Here is an 18,268-nt window from a genome sequence, read left to right on the forward strand (position 1 = left end):
ATGTCTCGTAATTCTTGTAGAAAATGTTATATCACTGGAGTTAGGGGAGTATTAACTTGATTCAGAATTGTGCACACACACCATTTCACCTTCAATCTAAGATAGCACAACTTTTCCAATCCATACTATTTAACCTGAGTTTACTTGTTTGCTACACTGGAAATGTACACTGAGTGTACAAAACATTAGGTACACCTTCTTAATATAGAGTTCTCTACAAGGTGTTTTTTTATTTTATTTCTATTTTACCTTTATTTAAATAGGCAAGTCAGTTAAGAACAAATTCTTATTTACAATGACGGCCTACAACGGCCAAACCCGGACGACGCTGGGCCAATTGTGCGCCGCCCTATGGGACTCCCAATCACAGCCGGTTGTGATACAGCCTGGAATCAAACCAGGGGTTCTGTAGTGATGCCTCAAGCACTGAGATGCACTGCCTTAGACCACTGCGCCATTCGGGTGTCAAAGGCATGACACAGGGATGCTAGCCCATGTTGACTCCAATGCTTCCCACAGTTGTGTCAAGTTGGCTGGATGTCCTTTGGGTGGTGGACCATTCTTGATACACACAGGAAACTGTTGAGCGTTAAAAACCCAGCAGCATTGCAGTTCTTCCTATACTCAAACCGGTGTGCCTGGCACCTGCTACCATACCCTGTTCAAAGGCAATTAAATATTTTGTCTTGCCCATTCACCCTCTGAATGGCACACATAAACAATACGTCTCAGTTGTCTCAAGGTTTAATACACTGATTGAAGTGGATTTAACAAGTGACATGAATTAGGGATCATAGCTTCACCTGGTCAGTCTATGTCATGGAAAGAGCAGATGTTCTTAATGTTTTGTACACTCAGTGTATGTGTCGATGGTACAGTATCTGAACATCAAAGTCTGCAAATAACACTAAATCTTGGGTTTATGTTTTCAAATAACACTAAATCTTGAGTTTATGTTTGCAAAACAACACTAAATCTTGGGTTTATGTTTGCAAATAACACTAAATATTGGGTTTATGTTAGCAAATAACACTAAATCTTGGGTTTATGTTTTCAAATAACACTAAATCTTGGGTTTATGTTTTCAAACAGCACTAAATTATGGATTTGTAATTATGGAGAGCGAGAGAGAGTGAGAGAAAGAAAGAGAGAAGGAAAGAGAGAGATCCCATGATGATGCACAGTATTACAGTTTTGTTTTGGGCTGCCTGAAGAATCTAGGACAGAAAGTGCCTCCAGCAGTGTTACCGGTACACCACTACTATTACAGAACAGGCAAGTTGCAGGGAGATTCATCAGCAGGCCAATAGTCTTCATGATAAAAAACAAGTGGATGGATAACAAGAAGGAGATATCTGCAACTTCTAGGCTAAACACAAAAGCTGGTCCACATTGACCCCTGTAGTGGCTGGCTTTCATTGCACCCTTTCACTTTTCATACAGTATGTTCAATTGATCTGTAAATTGACTGCAATTACTGCAATTATGTCCCATTATTGGTTAGATAATTGATTTTATATCAACAGTCCCATGAAGTCTGGCCAGTGATATGTCCCACTCACACTAAATTGCCTGGTAATCAATCAATTAACCAATTAGCAGAATCAATCACTCAGCTAACCACAATTGACGCTTGACAATCATACAGACATTTTCATCTAGGCTACAGTTATTAAATGTAATATCATATGAATCAAAACAATTTCCATCAGAATAGCATTACACAAAGCCTAACATCACTCGTGGGCAGGGAAAGGGTTACTTTTTTGTAAAATGGAATTTTTAAGGGGGAAAAAGCTCACACACAGCTCTGCTGGCGCGGTTGTTTGGTGCAGGTTGACGTTATCAGTAAATTAGGACATGGCTTGCAGCTCGATGACCAGCTTGAGAGGAGGGAGAGCCTGAACGGTGTTGCCTAAATGAGATAAAAAAAAGCGCGTGGTTGGCGCTGGTTTCCGTTTGCTCCAGATAGGCGTCTTATCCTTAGCAGTGTGAATATCCGCGCAGAACGACGAGGCCAGCTCACACTGCCCGGCTACACCGCGAAATGGTCACGTCTATTCTGGGGCTCCTTATCCTACCAATATGTCTTCAGCAGTGTGGTTTTGTACACGGTAAGTAGCCTAATTTTAGATTGCAAAACGTTTTGTGGTTATTAATCGTGGTGTATCTCAATGTGACCGTACAACACCGGGTTGGTTATGCCCATTACACCTGCCTATGCTTTATTTACACAGGAATGACAGCGGCAATTATAATACTCAATCTTGCTTTCGTTCTATGAATATGGCCCAAGACGTACACACGGGCAGACGGGTTTTCATAGTGCCCTCAGCGTATTGTTTTATTCCAACATTTGCAGTTTCCAATAAAATGCCAAGGTTTGATTGAAAAACTCTTAATAATTGCTTTCAGTCTGGAGGAGTCGGTCATTTAAATGCGGTCAGGCAAAAGGCCTTTGCCTGTGTTTATGTAGGCTACGCCGTCGTTATACTTGGAAAAATATAGCATATTCTTTTTAAAAATGTTCAGTTTGGGTAATTGGTTTGGTTACAATGAACCTGAAATTGATATATTAATGTAGGAACATTGTTTATTTGGATTCTTCTCTTTAACATTCGCGCTCTGTAGGCTACAGAATTTTCCACCGGTGATAATTTATTTATTTATTCCTGAAGATTGGGGCGAGCCTTCAATGGATTGATATGGTGTGTGTGAAACACTAGGCAGTGGGACAACGTAGCAACACCGCATTCTCCACTAGGGGTGGGGGGTGTAATTTATAAAGAACAGATGACGGTGATTATTTGCGGACTCCTGCTAGATTGCGGTGCATGGCATTGACGATTAAGCGCTAGTCTATATTAGCCTACCCTACCGGTATGTAGGCCATCTATGAAGTGTGTTTAGATTTGTCATTGAGCATGAAGGGAAATGTTTTGCCACAGCGTGAAAATGACATTTGTTAGTGTCAGCTGAGGGGCTTTTGTTGTTGCATCTCACAGATTGTTTTACTTCGTGAATTGAGTGTGACTGTACGCAAATTTAGATTCTCGTTGACCTAATTAAAATGGAGCTGTATCCTAGGACCTAGGCTTTATTCTCTATTTTGGTTGTGATACTGAGACCAATAGTGCTCAAAGGCGCGTTGTCATCACTGTAGGCTACCACAGGGGACGGGGACTACAGACGGCCAAAGTAAGTGGCGACTGGAAATTAACTTATTTTCAATCAAATTAGACAATAGGCCTAAATGAAAGAGATGCACATTTTTGAAATGTCAATTTTCTTACTCAATTAAAAGTGGTCTAAAATTAAATATAAAAGTAGCCTAGGCCTAACTACACCAGTTTTAATGTTAATGTTTGCGCTCTAGCTTTAATTATGAAACGGGTTAGTTGAGTATTAACCATACATTTCACAATAACATTGGTCTAACACAAATTACGTATTTCATGGAGTGTTTCTCAGACTCTCTGCTATTAATGATTTGCACAATTGCAAACACTTGATGAGAAGTCTACAATTCATTTGAAACTGGTGAAGAATGAGACCGATGATCAGCAAGATGCCAATTGGCGTCAGTAGGCCTACTTTTAAAAAACGAACCTATATACTTATTATGGACACAGCATGCCCTACGTTAGTTATCTGGCTGTTATTCGTTTTTAGTTATTAGTCCAATCCTTCAGCTCCATTCAACACCTCCCATCTGTCTCTTAACACATCCATATTGGATTTATATTTGCCATATATTTTTAAACTGTACTGTGATGTTTCACAAAAGTTCTGAAACCTTCTATTCTCATTGTTTCTACAGATTGTAAATTGAAAATAAACATTTTTGCTAAAAGTATTATTATGTTATTGATCGATTGACTGACATTTCAGATCACCCAGTAGTGCTATCTGCAGGGTAAATATTACAATCCTTCAGCCATTCTTGGACCTGTGACCAAAAATAAGCCACAAATGGACAGCACCAAAACAAATGATCTAATGATTCTGTCTCTTCGCAGCCAAATCTGCAGAGCTGGGAAGATGGAATCCCCCATATAAATTCAAAGTTTTGAATCCGGCGTCGTTTTGCGTATCAGTTCATAAACACTATGCCATGGAATCGGTACGTCAAAAATGTCTCAACTTGAGGGAGCGTGCAATTGGCATGGTGACTGCAGGAATGTCCACCAGAGCTGTTGCCAGAGAATTGAATGTTAATTTCTCTACCATAAGCAGTCTCCAATGTTGTTTTAGAACATTTGGCAGTGTCCAACTGGCCTCACAATCGCAGACTGTGTGGGCAAGTGGTTTACTGATGTTAACGTTGTGAACAGAGTGCCCCAGTGTGGCGGTGGGGTTATGGTATGGGCAGGCATACAGACAACGAACACATTGCAAATTGCATTTTATCTATGGCAATTTGAACGCACAGCGATACCGTGACGAGACCCTGAGGCCCATTTTTTTTAAAGGTATCTGTGACCAACAGATGCATATCTGTATTCCCAGTCATGTGAAATCCATAGATTAGGGGCTTATGAATTTATTTCAAATGACTGATTTCCTTATATGAACTGTAACTCAGTAAAATCTTGTTGCGTTTATATTTTTGTTCAGTATACCTCCAAGTTATTGCCTACTATCACCATGATAGTAAAAAAAATAATCAACATTCAGTAAGCACAGACCCGCTGCCCCAGGCTCGCTGACACGTTCACTTTTCAGTGAAGCAACCGCAGCACAAAATGTGGTACAATAGCAGAGACTCATCTGATGAGTTTACTCCTGCTGTGAACTGTCCTTGCTCCATATAACAGATGAGCAGTAGGACCTATACAGTTGACTAATATTCACATGATTAAGCCTCCATAGTGTGTGATTATGCAAGTCTCCATTTGTTTTGGCTTGGGACATCATTTTGTTGATGCCCTGCCACTCAGGACCAGCCTTATTATTCTGGTGGCGGTTTGGGGGTTATGGGTTTAGCTGTAGTGTAATCCACTCCAGTAGCACTGCTGCTGTGCACCAGTCCTTGCCTTCAGCCTTGAACTATCATTGGAAGGTTTGGGCATGAGTGGCACTGATTAATGTAATCTCTATACTATGTGTAGGCCTGAGTGTATGTGGACCCATATCAGTCTCTTGTTTGGTAGTGCCCCTGAGACTTATGCTAATGTCCACACTGCAAGCGCTCTGCTTTATATAACCCTCTTGATCATTCTTTGGCATTCTACCCTTCAAGAGCCTGATCTGCTGGCTTGTTTAGAAAATGGCTGTGTCTGAAAATGGCACCCTATTGCTTATTTAGGGCACTACCTTTGACTAGCGCCTCTGTTCAAAAGAGGGTGCACTATTTAGGGAATAGGATTCCATTTCGGACACATCCTATGGCCACTGCCCAGGACAATTACTACTCAGTCCCAGGCAGACTTTTGAGCTGGTGCTATTGGCCTCCCATCACACAGGTCTGTTAGCTCCCTGCTGCAGAAGTATCCCATGCTGAGCAAATGATCACTCAGGCACACTCTGAGGAGCAGGGGGTTATTAGACATGGTATGGCTGTACTTTCTCCTCTTTGCACAGGCTCGTGGCTAGCTGGCAACAGCCACTCTGTCATACAGGAGCCATATACCATGTTTTACTGTAGCTGGCTGGTACCTACAGCACATTGGGTCATTGGTGATGTCAAATGAACTCCCTATCAATATTAACCCATAGACAGTCATTTAGAATTTCAGTCATGGCTTAACCATGTGTCCATATAGTAATGGCTTATTTTGTTTTCTGTGTCCTACAAACACAACGCAGGTCAGAGGACTTTCAATTTAGTGACAAACAAGATGGAACATTGTAGTCCTTGAGGCCTGGAGCCGTGTACGCTAGTTCTACATGATGGTTTTGTTGTGTAATCTTTATTTCCTTGTTTCCTTGTTCCTTCCAGGATCAAAGACAGAATGTGAGCCCAGTCAGTTCCAGTGTGGGAACGGCCGCTGCATCCCGTCTGTCTGGCAGTGTGACGGGGATGAGGACTGCTCCGACGGGAGTGACGAGCACACCTGTGGTGAGACACACACAAACCGCATTTCGCACAATTTCAACAAATCAGTGGCATAGCCTACTGTGTTAGAAAACTTCCCTCGTTATCTTGGCCCCATTGGTGCTGTGACTGAGTCCACCAGGGTTAACATGACCTGGTCTAAGTGGCAGCGGTTCTGGAGAGCTAAAAATGGCAGTGACGGAGACGCGCAAACGAGCCCCATCTGGGCAAACTGAGTTTCTCCTTGATTCTCTGTGATATCTGGGTCATGGTGGATGAGACTGCGAGTGATTGAGGGAAAGAAGAGGTTGCCATAGAAAGGGATGTGTGGTGCGGTCTCTCAATTAAATCTGTGCTGACATAACCGTCTCAGTGTTTGGGTTACTATGGATTACCTGCCCATCTGTTTCCTTTGTCTCTCTCTGCCCTGGCTCCCTCTTTGGACTGTATACATTACCAACACAGCCGTGGTGACATTAATGTTGATGTGACTTCCATAATAGTAAGATGGGCCTCTGCCACTTATTGCCATTCTAATCACAGGGAGGAATGGCCTGTGAGGAGGCCCTTTAACACAGTGGACATGAAGTGACTGAAAATAGGGTGGGGTAAGTGGGAGGGTGAGTGGCTTGCCATTGTAGAGGTCTGTTTGCCAAATAATATTATGCTCAGTGCAATAGACCATGGTTTCCCAAACTTGGTCCTTGGGCCCCCCATGGTTCACGTTTTGGTTTTTGCCCTAGCACTACACGGCTGATTCAAATAACCAATTCATCATCAAGCTTTGATTATTTGAATCAGCTGTGTAGTGATGGGGCACAAACCAAAACGTGCACCTGGGGGGTGGGGGGGGCCCAGACTGTGTTTGGAAAACCCTGCCGTGTTTGGAAAACCCTGCAATAGACCACTATACTAAATATACACTATAGTGACTAGGATTTAAAGGGCACATTGTCAGTCCTTTATATTGGTTCAGTCTGGATCTTCTGGCTCTTATTTGTGGTACTTGGTTGGCAGGAATCTAACTTGGGAGCTGATTTTGGCCTCACACTGAAAGACGAAGATGTTTCACTTACTGTTGGTTTTCCATTCTGAAGCTAGCATACTGTATCTAACGCACTCGATGCCTTTGCAGTTCGGAAGACCTGTGCGGAGGTGGACTTTGTCTGTCGCAATGGCCAATGCGTCCCCAAGAGATGGCACTGCGACGGTGAGCCAGACTGCGAGGATGGCTCTGACGAGAGCGTAGAAGTGTGCCGTAAGTCATCTGGAACCAGCCAGTCCCAGATTGGGGCTCCTTTTCCTTCAGATCGTCATATTCAGTTTGTTATATTGAGAATTGTATGCCTGTCTAAAAGAAATGTTTAAACTTTTTGCCTTCACTTGCAGTATGAGGAAGAGCTGGGTTAAATGGCCTCTTCCATAATAAATGGATCAGGTTGTCAATCTCACTCGGAGGCATTTAATCACAGTTTCACCATGTGCTTCCCACTGTCAGCCAATGCAACAGCTGTGTCAGTTTGTGGATATGGCTTTGGATCAAGATTGGATCAGGTTACTCTGGCTCTTTCCACAATACTGCTTTAAGTGCATGTCCTCCATTCACCCTCTCACACTTCACATAGTTCGACTTGCATAGAGACACCAGGTGGCCACATTAAGAACCTTAATTTAATGTTCCAAATGGGATTGTTCCCAATGATGTAGGCAGCAGCAATGTATTCCACTGAAGTACACAATGAGCAGGGTGTCAGTCATATTTGGGGTGGTTCGTGTGTACGTGCAGGTCAAGACGTCATATCACTGGTTTGTTTGACCAGCTGTTGGAAAGCTGTCTGTCAGTACGCATGGAAATGTTTGTGTGAGAATGTGAGTCACCACTCACCACACTTAAATACACCATACTAGAGGAACTCTTAAGTCTTCCGAATTTTATTTCGTTTTCTTAGAAGCAGTTGGCTATTGAGCAATTCCCTCCCAGAAGTGCATTAGGTTAGATGAGACGTTAAGAATATTTCCGACGCAGCATGTCTGTCCTTTCATCTGCCATCATACATTACTCTGTCTGAGCCCAGTGTATGTGATGTTACATTAGGAGCAGTATGGGTTGGCTTCTCTGATGTGGATCTAATGCTTCACAAGCTCTGCTGACTGATACAGCCCAGCATGCTTTCATGTGCATTCCTCAGAGAAATTGAGTATCATTGATTTGGTAGCAAGCACTCTTACCAGACCTTTCCATGTCCAAGTTACGTATTAATCGTCTGTTGTGTTTCTCCTCTGCTTCAATGGTATGATTAGTAGATCAGTTCCTGATGGATTGAAATCTGTGATTTAAAGTATTAAATTCCTCCAGGTTTGATCCCTAACCATCAGGCATTGTCAATAGCCACTCTAGATAGAGGCTTGTAAATGTTTTCAATGGGCTCGAAGACATGCTCTGGACTCCAATAGCCTAGTTAAGGAAGCATTAGTAATCAGATCTATATAGTACAGACCCTGTAAAGAGTGATGGAGTGTACACACTGATCATCAATCTAATCTTGTTGAACATATCGAGATCAATTGACATGGGTATCCAAAGCACTTGGGAAAGGACTAAAGGTCTATAAATTAACTCCCTCTCCATCCACATGCTCTGCAGACACCAGGACCTGCCGTGTGAATGAGTTTAGCTGTGGGGCGGGGTCCACCCAATGCATCCCAGTCTTCTGGAAGTGTGATGGAGAGAAGGACTGCGATAACGGAGAGGATGAAATTAACTGTGGTGAGTTGATTTTCCATGTAGCCATAGGAAGAGCGGTGTCCCTCACAAACCACTAGATGTATTTCCTTACTGTGTTTTGGAATGAATCCAAGCAACACGTTAATTTAGGAGTACATGGTTGTTGATTCCTACATTAGCATCACAGTACTGAGTACTCCGTTCACTCACACAGGTAACATCACGTGTGCCTCGCTGGAATTTACCTGTGCAAGCGGCCGCTGCATCTCTCGTAACTTTGTGTGTAACGGCGAGGACGACTGTGGTGACGGGAGTGACGAGCAGGAGTGTGCCCCGTCGTCCTGCGGCCCCAGCGAGTTTCAGTGTGGCAACGCCACCTGTATCCCTGGCAGCTGGGTGTGCGACGATGACGTGGATTGCCAGGACCAATCGGACGAATCCCCTCAGCGCTGTGGTCGCCACCCCACGCCACCGGCTAAATGTTCACCCAGCGAGATGCAGTGTGGGTCTGGGGAGTGCATCCACCGCAAGTGGCGTTGTGACGGGGACCCCGACTGCAAGGACGGCAGTGACGAAGCCAACTGTCGTAAGTGTGGAGAGACTTAATCAGACCACCTGCATGTTCCAGCAGGCCAGCCGATGTACATTGTTTTTGGTTACTTCTGTTTTTCTGCTGCACATGTCAGAGATTGCACTGGTTTCATATAGTCATAAATGGAGCCTTCTATTGCAATTATACTATATTGCAATAAAAGGATCTGGTCGTAAAATGCATCCTTGTCTCTATACTCAGTGTTCATAGCAGCTGTCAAGAGTTTATCTGTTTTTCATGGTTATGACTGTGGTGTTGGCATTATGATAGTGCAAATAGAGTAATGATGGTGGTTGGCGTATATGGGCTGAAATGTGAGTGAGTAAGGGTTAATGGTCTAACTAACAGTTCTGTGTGTCCTCTCCTCTCCAGCTGTTCGTACCTGCAGGCCAGACCAGTTCAAGTGTGAGGACGGCAATTGTGTCCACGGCAGCAGACAGTGCAACGGCTTCCGTGATTGTGCAGATGGCACCGATGAAGTCAACTGTAAAAACTGTGAGTGTTCAACCAGAAGTAATGTCATTCCAAATGAATGTACTTAAAAAATAAATAATTGTTGCTACACTACAGAACATTTCCTAAACAAGGTAATTTTTGCTTCAGTGTTCAGTTATTCCTGTATGAATTGGATTAAAAGATGCTCAATAAATACTATAATTTTATATTCAGACTACAGTAATGTGGTTATCGAAGTATTGACTTTAAACCCTCAAATTAATTGCTTTGGTTGCACCTGCAATTAAGCACACCTCCGTGTTCCTATGGGGGACATGCACAACATTTGCAGATGGTTGAGTCTCAAACTCCTACACCCACTTCCATTATACCACCTGTACCTCTTTGTGTAACATTCCAGTATCACCAGTTTGTAATGTCACTTTCTCTTTCACGACCCAGTGACGCAGTGCAACGGCCCTGACAGGTTCAAGTGTCGGAGTGGAGAGTGTATAGAGATGAGTAAAGTGTGCAACAAGGCCCGGGACTGTCCTGACTGGAGTGACGAGCCCATCAAAGAGTGCAGTAAGTGGATGAGAGGAACCAAACATGTTTTATTAAGCAGTAGAAGTGATGAGCGGTTGAGTTCAGTTAGTATGTTGTCTTGTGATTTTGTTTATTCACGATGAAGAACCATGAGTGCATTCACTAAAGTGGGTTAGCTTGCCTTGCAAGTTGCAATAATGCGCTGGTTGTAGGCTGCTGAACATTATGGGATTGATACAAGTATTTTGGCTATTGGTGTGTAAAATACTATACATCTTTGACCTGTCCCATGGAGGCTACCTCATATTATCCTTGTCCAACTCATCCTACACTACAGCAATCCCATTAGTCCACTATCATTCAGCCAGCCAAAGCCAGTCCACTGATGTCATTGATTTCAGGCAGGCCTTTGTTTGTGAACGAAGGGCATTAGTAACCACCGTTCTTCTGTTCACGTTTCAGACCTGAATGAGTGTCTGCTGAACAATGGAGGCTGCTCCCACATCTGCAGGGACATGGTGATTGGCTACGAGTGTGACTGCACCCCTGGACTGCAGCTCATAGACCGCAAGACCTGTGGGGGTAGGTGCCATATCCAATGATTAACCCATACACTATTCGATATTAACTCTCATACGAAAGAAAGGCATTTTCAGTTGATATTTGTAATGGGGTATTGAGACTTACTACATTTTAAGATCCACCCTGATCTCTTTTACATTTGACTTACTATTCACAACTAAATTAATTGACCTCCTACTCTGTGGGTGACTCTTCCTGTTTTTCCCTTCCTTCAGACATCAATGAGTGTATGAATCCTGGGATCTGTAGTCAGATCTGTATCAACCTGAAGGGAGGGTATAAGTGTGAGTGCCACAACAGTTACCAGATGGACCCCACCACAGGAGTTTGCAAGGCTGTGGGTAAGTTGGCTCACCCTGTCAAGTATACGCCATACTGTACCACCAGGAGCACACGGTAGAGGGATGCGTAAGCAGATGTTGGCGCGCTAGAGGGAAGCAGCATCACTAATGGGTGCAGTTTTGTATCCGATCCAACGGACTCTGTACTCTTCCATGTCGCTCTGTCCTGATCAATGCATTTTAATTCTCAAGCTGCTTCAAATATATATTTTACAAAACACCTATAATGGAATCCAAGTTCAAATAGAATAGCAATGATATCGTTTACAACAACCTTGATCTGAGAAGTCCAGCTGGGATGTTTTGGTGCTGTCTCTGACTCAGTGACTCATGATTAGTGTTGTTCTAACACGAGGACAGACTTAAAAGGCTCCATTGTATTGTCATTATGAATGAGTGTCTGTGGCTCCCTCTCCCCCTCAAGGCACGGAGCCCTGTCTGATCTTCACTAACCGGAGGGACATCCGGAAGCTGGGTCTGGAGAGGAGGGAGTACACACAGATCGTGGAGCAGCTGCGGAACACAGTGGCACTAGATGCAGACTTCACCCAGCAGAGGCTCTTCTGGGCTGACCTGAGCCAGAGGGCCATCTTCAGGTAGCTACAGGTCTCATCTTCCGGTCAAAACATGTCCCATCACACCCACAAGTCTAAGCCCATAGATGGTCTATTATCATGAGGGAGTCTGTGTTCACCTCAACCTTGACCTGTTATCACTGGTTTCTGACAGACGTATGAAAGCATTTGTACATGGTAATCAGGGCCAAAGTTCACTGAGCATATGTTTGCTATACTTCCCAGCAATAAACCATTCAACCCTACAACCTACGTTTTTGGGTCAATATGAGTCAACTCAAACCGAATACCAAAATGTTTCTCACCCCCATATCTTTCCAGCACGGTGTTGGATAAGCGAGGAGACGTAGGAAGTCATGTGAAGGTGATAGACAACGTCCAGACACCAGTGGGGATCGCAGTAGACTGGATCTATAAGAACATCTACTGGTCCGACCTCGGCACAAAGACCATAGCAGTGGCCAACTTCAGCGGCACCAAGCGAAAAGTTCTCTTCGACAGTGGTTTGAAAGAGCCTGCGTCCATCGCTGTGGATCCACTCTCTGGGTAAAGTTTTCTGGGGTCCACATTTCTCTTGAACAGTTTCTGAATGCTTCCACCTTTTTGAACCCTCATAATGATTGGATCTCCTCTCTGCTGGTGTTCTAGATTCCTGTACTGGTCAGATTGGGGTGAACCAGCAAAGATTGAAAAGTCTGGCATGAATGGGGTTGACAGGCAGGTCCTGGTCGAGACTGATATTCAGTGGCCCAATGGAATCACCCTGGGTGGGTAAAGCTGGTTTGATTGTCCTGTCACTGCATTATACCTAATGTGCATTTACCCTTTGAACAGGTTCAATTGCTTTCACGGCTACAGGGTGTGATAAACATGTATATTAATTTCCTTCTCTTCTTAGACCTGATCAAGAGCAGACTGTACTGGGTGGACTCAAAGTTGCACATGCTCTCTAGCGTCGACCTGAATGGCGACAACCGGAGGAAAGTGCTGCAGTCCCCAGACTACCTTGCTCACCCCTTCGCTGTCACTGTGTTCGAGGTACGGCTATGGAACTTGATGAGGTGCTGGGCGGTAGGGGTGGTGAAGGTGTGTGTGTGTGTGTATATATATATATATATATATATTTAATAAGTGTGTGAAAGTTGCTTTGTGTAACTCCAGCCTAATATACTGGCAGGTAAATTGATGGTTGATTTGTAGTTTGTTTTGCGTCTACAATTTGATTGTTTCTCATGTTGTTAATGCTACCTAGCAAACGCATGCTTTTATAGACATTCATAATTGGTAATTTGCTATGTCTCTGTTCAGTTGGTTTCACAAAAACTGGTTTCTGCATACTGTAAAGCCCATGATTTGCTCCAAATGTGTGGGGATCAACGGCATTGACCCCTGGTGGCGTGTGACAGTAATTCTGTCAAACTATTAGAATAAATAGCTGTTCAGTTTCAAAGTCTTTCCTTCTCTGAAGCATTAGTCCCAAGCCATTTCTACTGGCATCTGCTCTGGGGTTTAGTGTGTGACTGTGATTTGTTTCAGGATCGAGTGTTTTGGACAGATGGGGAGAACGAGGCGATCTACGGAGCAAACAAGTTCACAGGCTCTGACGTGATTACCCTGGCAAGCAATCTAAACGAGCCACAGGACATCATTGTTTACCACGAGCTAATCCAGCTGTCTGGTAAGGCTGCCAGATGTTAGCCTGATCACTGGGGTTTGGGAGAGACAGGGCTATATTAGTTAGCCTAGACCACAGTGGCTTGGGAGAGAGGGCTGTGTTTGCTGCCTCTGTGAAATTCACAGCTCCACACTCCTAAGTAACCCTCATAAGTCAACTCCACTGACCCCTGTAACCCTCAGTGCATGGAAGGATCCTTGTTTTTGACATTTCCCTATCTAACTGGCTAGCCTCTAAATGCCAGAGCACTGTTTAAAAAACAGACTAGGACATTTTAGGAGATCAAAATGCTGTCATGTAGGAGTGACTAAGTTGATCTGCCTTTTTAGAGGCAAAGTATCATAGGTCTTTACGTAATGTATCCTAGAAGTACGGGGCACAGGCAGTGGCTAACTGGTTCCCTCCATTTTGATTCCACACAGGGACAAACTGGTGCAATGAGAAGGGTCAGAACGGCGGCTGTGCTTACATGTGCCTGCCAGCTCCACAGATCAACAAATACTCCCCCAAATACACGTGCGTGTGTCCGCAAGACCAGGCGCTCGCTTCAAATGGCCTTTACTGTAGACCAGGCAAGTACTGTAACGTTAACAACATCCGATCGGGCAGTGAGGTGTTAAACTGTCTGATGCTGTGGGCGTTTTTTTTTCTCCTAAGAGCCCTCTCTCTTTAGAGGCCTTTAATTCCCGTTCTGTCACCCAAGCATTTCTTTCCCCTCCCTTTGTGTGTGTTGACGTTCAGATGTGTTGCTTGTGAAGCCTGACAGCTGTAGCCAGGTTGTCTGTCCCTCTGTTTGCCTGCTTTCTGCTCCTTCCCCCTGCCCTGCTGAAGCCTCTGTTTGCCTGCTTTCTGCTCCGTCCCCCTGCCCTGCTGAAGCCTCTGTGTTCCGCTTTAGTCTCCAATGTGCTTTTCTTCCCCCCTCAGAGCCACTGATGTTTGGGAATATAGTTGAGATGGCACCGGGCTTTTAAACTCCCTTTGAATGAATGAACCACCCAGGGTGCGGAGGGGACTGGGGGTTATTGTAGGGGCCAATAAGAGGGACCCCTGTCACTTGATGAATGCTTTATATACAGGTTTTTAGGTTTCATCCAGAAAGCAACATGTTTTATAACCAAATAGAAGCTAACTGAATGAATTTGTCTTGCCTGGTAATTGATGGAATGCTAGGCTATAGACAGTGTGCTTGATGCTTTTCATTTGAGTGAGATAAAGGGGCCGAATTTGCTTAGTGAGGGTACTAGCGGGGCATGGCTCTCAGGCTGTGCACCCCACTGACATTAAGCAAGATCTATCGTCTAAAATACCGTTATACTTGTCATGCAGAGTGTAGTCTGCTTTTATTACTCAAAGATCTGTATTAAATTATCCATGAATCAGATACTTTTTTTTGTGGGGTGATTTAGGCCCAGTTATGAGTAAAATATGGTGATTTAATATTTTGTCTGATCTCATATAATCATGGTCTCTCCTGCGTCACATGATTCCTGCTTCATTTTGTTCATGCCATTCATACTCATACATGAGCCGCCTTCAGTTTTGGCACTACTATAGAGCACTATAGGCCCTAACATTTCCAGCTTTTTTCCCCAATTATTTTGGCCATTGAATCTCTGAACAAGGCTCTTTTGGTTAGTTATTCAGTAGTATAGAAAATAGGTGTTATTTCCCACTAGTAATTTTGGATCACTTCTTCTGCACATTTTTTCAAACACTTCTTTGCGTCTGTGCTTCGCTTTTCCTGTTTTTCCGCTAGGAATTAATTTGTGACATCATGTAACATGAAAAAGTTCCATATGTTGCATGGTAACAAGCATTTCTGTAGTCAGAATGTGAAGCTATGATTTTAAGTTTTGCCAAAGCATTACAATACTCTGTTCTCTTATTATGACAGTGACACCTTCAGCTCCCTCAAAGGATGATGGGAAAACTCTAATACGTCCCACTGACCCCCAAGGTAAAGATGTCAACCGCCCGCCTGCCTGCCTTGTGTGGCTGGGGCTGCATGCGTGTCCTGGCTACAACCATAGCCATGAATCAGGACCCCAGTAATCTAGTTTCATGGCCTTTGGGTTCTTAATTAACAGATGTCAATTATTTAATTTCACTCTAGAATGACTCTGGTCTGGCTCCCCTGTGCTACCCATCGTCATGGTGATTAGCCTATAAGCTTGCAGCCTGCTACTAGGGGGGTTGTGAGGTGGTGTGGTGATGGGAAGTTGGTCAGTCATGTAAAGATGCCTGGAGTGTTTGACAGTACAGGAATGTCTAAGTAGATTTTGGAAGTAGCTATTATTGCCATCCACCCAGGAATGTTTAACGGCAGATTTTTAAGTGACTTCTACAATTAGCCAGTGGATGCATGCATAATGAATGACCATAATTAAAGTAACAAATATTGCATTTTATCTGTAGTGGATTTATTTGATTAGCCTGCTTTTTAAGTAATTTGTTTAGGCATTTTTTGTAATTATTATTTGCAAGATGCCTTTGTTGCGCTGATCCCAGTGTTTTTTTTGTTCAAAGTGACCACGGTGCCAAAAGTTGTCCCCCAACCTGTCCCTGCTGGTAAGCCCCAGTTCTCCTTCCCTGATTGAGCCCTTGGTGAAAAGAAGTGGTAGATTTCCTTAGACTGTGATTGTGCCAAAACACTGGTCTGTCAGCCTGGCCTTGCCAGCTCCTGGTGGCCATATAATGTTCCAGAGCCCAGCTGACCCCCAGGGGGTTGCCAGAGGGCACAGAGCCACCCCATTGGCAGACAGACAGGGAAGGAAAAAAAAGCTAATGTCCTCTTTGTTCCCCCCCCTTCCATTCACCCACTTGTTTGCAAGTCATGTACCTACCAACTCTCATATCACCCATCATGTGCCATTTCCTATAAGTATTATTTACACATGACCAGTTGAGTTTATTGTACTTTAGTTATTTGTACCAAGGTTATTCTTGGTACAAAATGTGACTACTGGTTACAACTGATCTTACCCTAAATACAAAGACTAACAGAGAGAAAGACATGAACCAGTATATTACATTTCTGTGATTACATGGTCCCTCAAAGGACTGAATCTCTCATTCAGATGAACATTTTCTATTGTAGAAGCCAACGTCAGTACATCCATCCATGAGGCGAACTCTACAGCTAGAGGATCTGCAGCTGCCTGGGCTATCCTCCCTGTGTGTAAGTACCACTGTTACTGCCGTCCCCCTCTCTCCTGCAGCTGTCTATGACGCATACTTTAAAGGACACTCAACTGTATGATAAGTGGGTGGATGAGCAATACTTCAGTGGTTTTCCTAGCTGTAGTAGTTATTGATTGAATGTTGTGATTTATTCAAGTAACCCTTGAATTGTACCGATGCTATGAAACCTTAGCTCTTGCTAGCTGGATATGAACCATTTAAAACTACTCCAGTATTGCTTATGCTGATCCCACTTCTGTCTTCTGTCCCCAGTGTTCCTGGCCATGGCTGCTGCAGGAGGTTACTTGATGTGGCGTAACTGGCAGCTGAAGAATAAAAAGAGCATGAACTTCGACAATCCAGTGTACCTGAAAACCACGGAAGAAGACCTCAACATTGATATCAGCAGGCACACCTCCAATATAGGCCACACATACCCAGCAGTAAGTAGCCTCCTTAATCCGTCGAGTGGTCACTTCTGTAAATAACTACTTGCTTGTGTGAACTTATGATAGTTGTGCACTTCCAATCCCTTTTGCATTGTGACTCTTCACCTTACATTTACTTGCATACCGTCCACTAAACAGCTTATTTTAAGCGGGGGAAATCCCATTCATGATTGTTACTGGGAGCCAGACCACTCTAGCCCTTAATCGGTAAATCGTTTAGATTCTCTGCCTGTAAATGACCACTTTCCATTGTGCGTTTGTCTTCCTTCCAGATATCAGCGGTGAATACAGAAGATGACTTGTCATAACCAACCTGCCAAGTGACCCCCATCGGTTTATTCAACCTTTGGTCTCCATGCCAACGACCTCTGCTTCTTTAGCAGAGCTACAGAGCTACAACCAGATGCCTTCTGAAGTGCATAAGTTGTGTTTTCTGGGGGATTTTGTCATTAGATGTGTGATTATGATGTATGAATTGCGTCCTACTCACACCAAGTGTGTCCAAAGTGGCAATGGGTTTTGGGGCTTGGCCTCTATATCCCCACTCCTTCCCCCTCAGCCCTAAAACATTTCAAAGATTCTACTACGTACAACCTTGCGTTTAGTTCAGGACACTGGTCCTCCTGTGTGTGAAGTGAGGCAATGCAGGAGCGACACTGGTTCTGACCTTCAGTCCCCCACTTGACATGTTTCTCTGAATATTTATGAAAAGCATATTTTAGGCAGTACTGTCTTAAAAGATGCAAGTTTCTTATGAACATTACCTCCAGAAGCACATTCTTATAAAGCTTTTTTTGTGCGATTCTGTGCTGGGAAGATGAGTTCTATAAGGAATGTGATGTTACTACAGCATTTGTAAAACATTGTACATAAACCCTCTTCCCCTAAGAACAGAATCAAGACTGAAGCACTTTGATCAAATGGTCTGCTGTAAATAAGATTGTATACATTTGACTGAATCAATTTTTGCTATGGTTGGGCATAGTACCAGGGTAGGGCAAGATGTATTTAAAACTGAATTTGTTAAACTATTTTGTATGTTTGTGTGCCGTTGCTGTGACCTTTTCTAGCCTTGTACAGTGCAGGGGACTAAATGCTCTGTATCGTGAATAAAATAATTTGCAAACACTA

At 43.7% G+C, this 18,268-nt stretch overlaps 1 protein-coding gene across 4 annotated transcripts; it reads left to right on the forward strand.

Moving 5' to 3' along the window:
* The first annotated feature begins 1,801 nt into the window (after positions 1 to 1,801).
* LOC121582219 (very low-density lipoprotein receptor-like) lies at positions 1,802 to 18,268 on the forward strand. Of its 4 annotated transcripts, XM_041897882.2 has the most exons (20): positions 1,802 to 2,114; positions 5,942 to 6,061; positions 7,173 to 7,295; positions 8,682 to 8,804; positions 8,977 to 9,348; positions 9,727 to 9,849; positions 10,252 to 10,374; positions 10,798 to 10,917; positions 11,133 to 11,258; positions 11,683 to 11,854; positions 12,155 to 12,379; positions 12,482 to 12,600; positions 12,732 to 12,871; positions 13,370 to 13,511; positions 13,931 to 14,080; positions 15,403 to 15,465; positions 16,035 to 16,076; positions 16,606 to 16,686; positions 16,962 to 17,131; positions 17,410 to 18,268. In XM_041897882.2, the coding sequence occupies exons 1-20, from the start codon at positions 2,048 to 2,050 to the stop codon at positions 17,443 to 17,445; spliced, it is 2,637 nt and encodes an 878-aa protein (XP_041753816.1). In that variant the 5' UTR covers positions 1,802 to 2,047; the 3' UTR covers positions 17,446 to 18,268. The 4 variants fall into 4 exon arrangements, with proteins under 4 accessions (XP_041753816.1, XP_045071705.1, XP_045071706.1 ...); XM_045215770.1 differs by lacking the exon at positions 16,035 to 16,076; XM_045215771.1 differs by lacking the exons at positions 15,403 to 15,465; positions 16,035 to 16,076.

The sequence above is a fragment of the Coregonus clupeaformis genome, unplaced genomic scaffold, assembly GCF_020615455.1.
Source record: "Coregonus clupeaformis isolate EN_2021a unplaced genomic scaffold, ASM2061545v1 scaf0506, whole genome shotgun sequence".
Classification (NCBI taxonomy): Eukaryota; Metazoa; Chordata; class Actinopteri; order Salmoniformes; family Salmonidae; genus Coregonus; species Coregonus clupeaformis.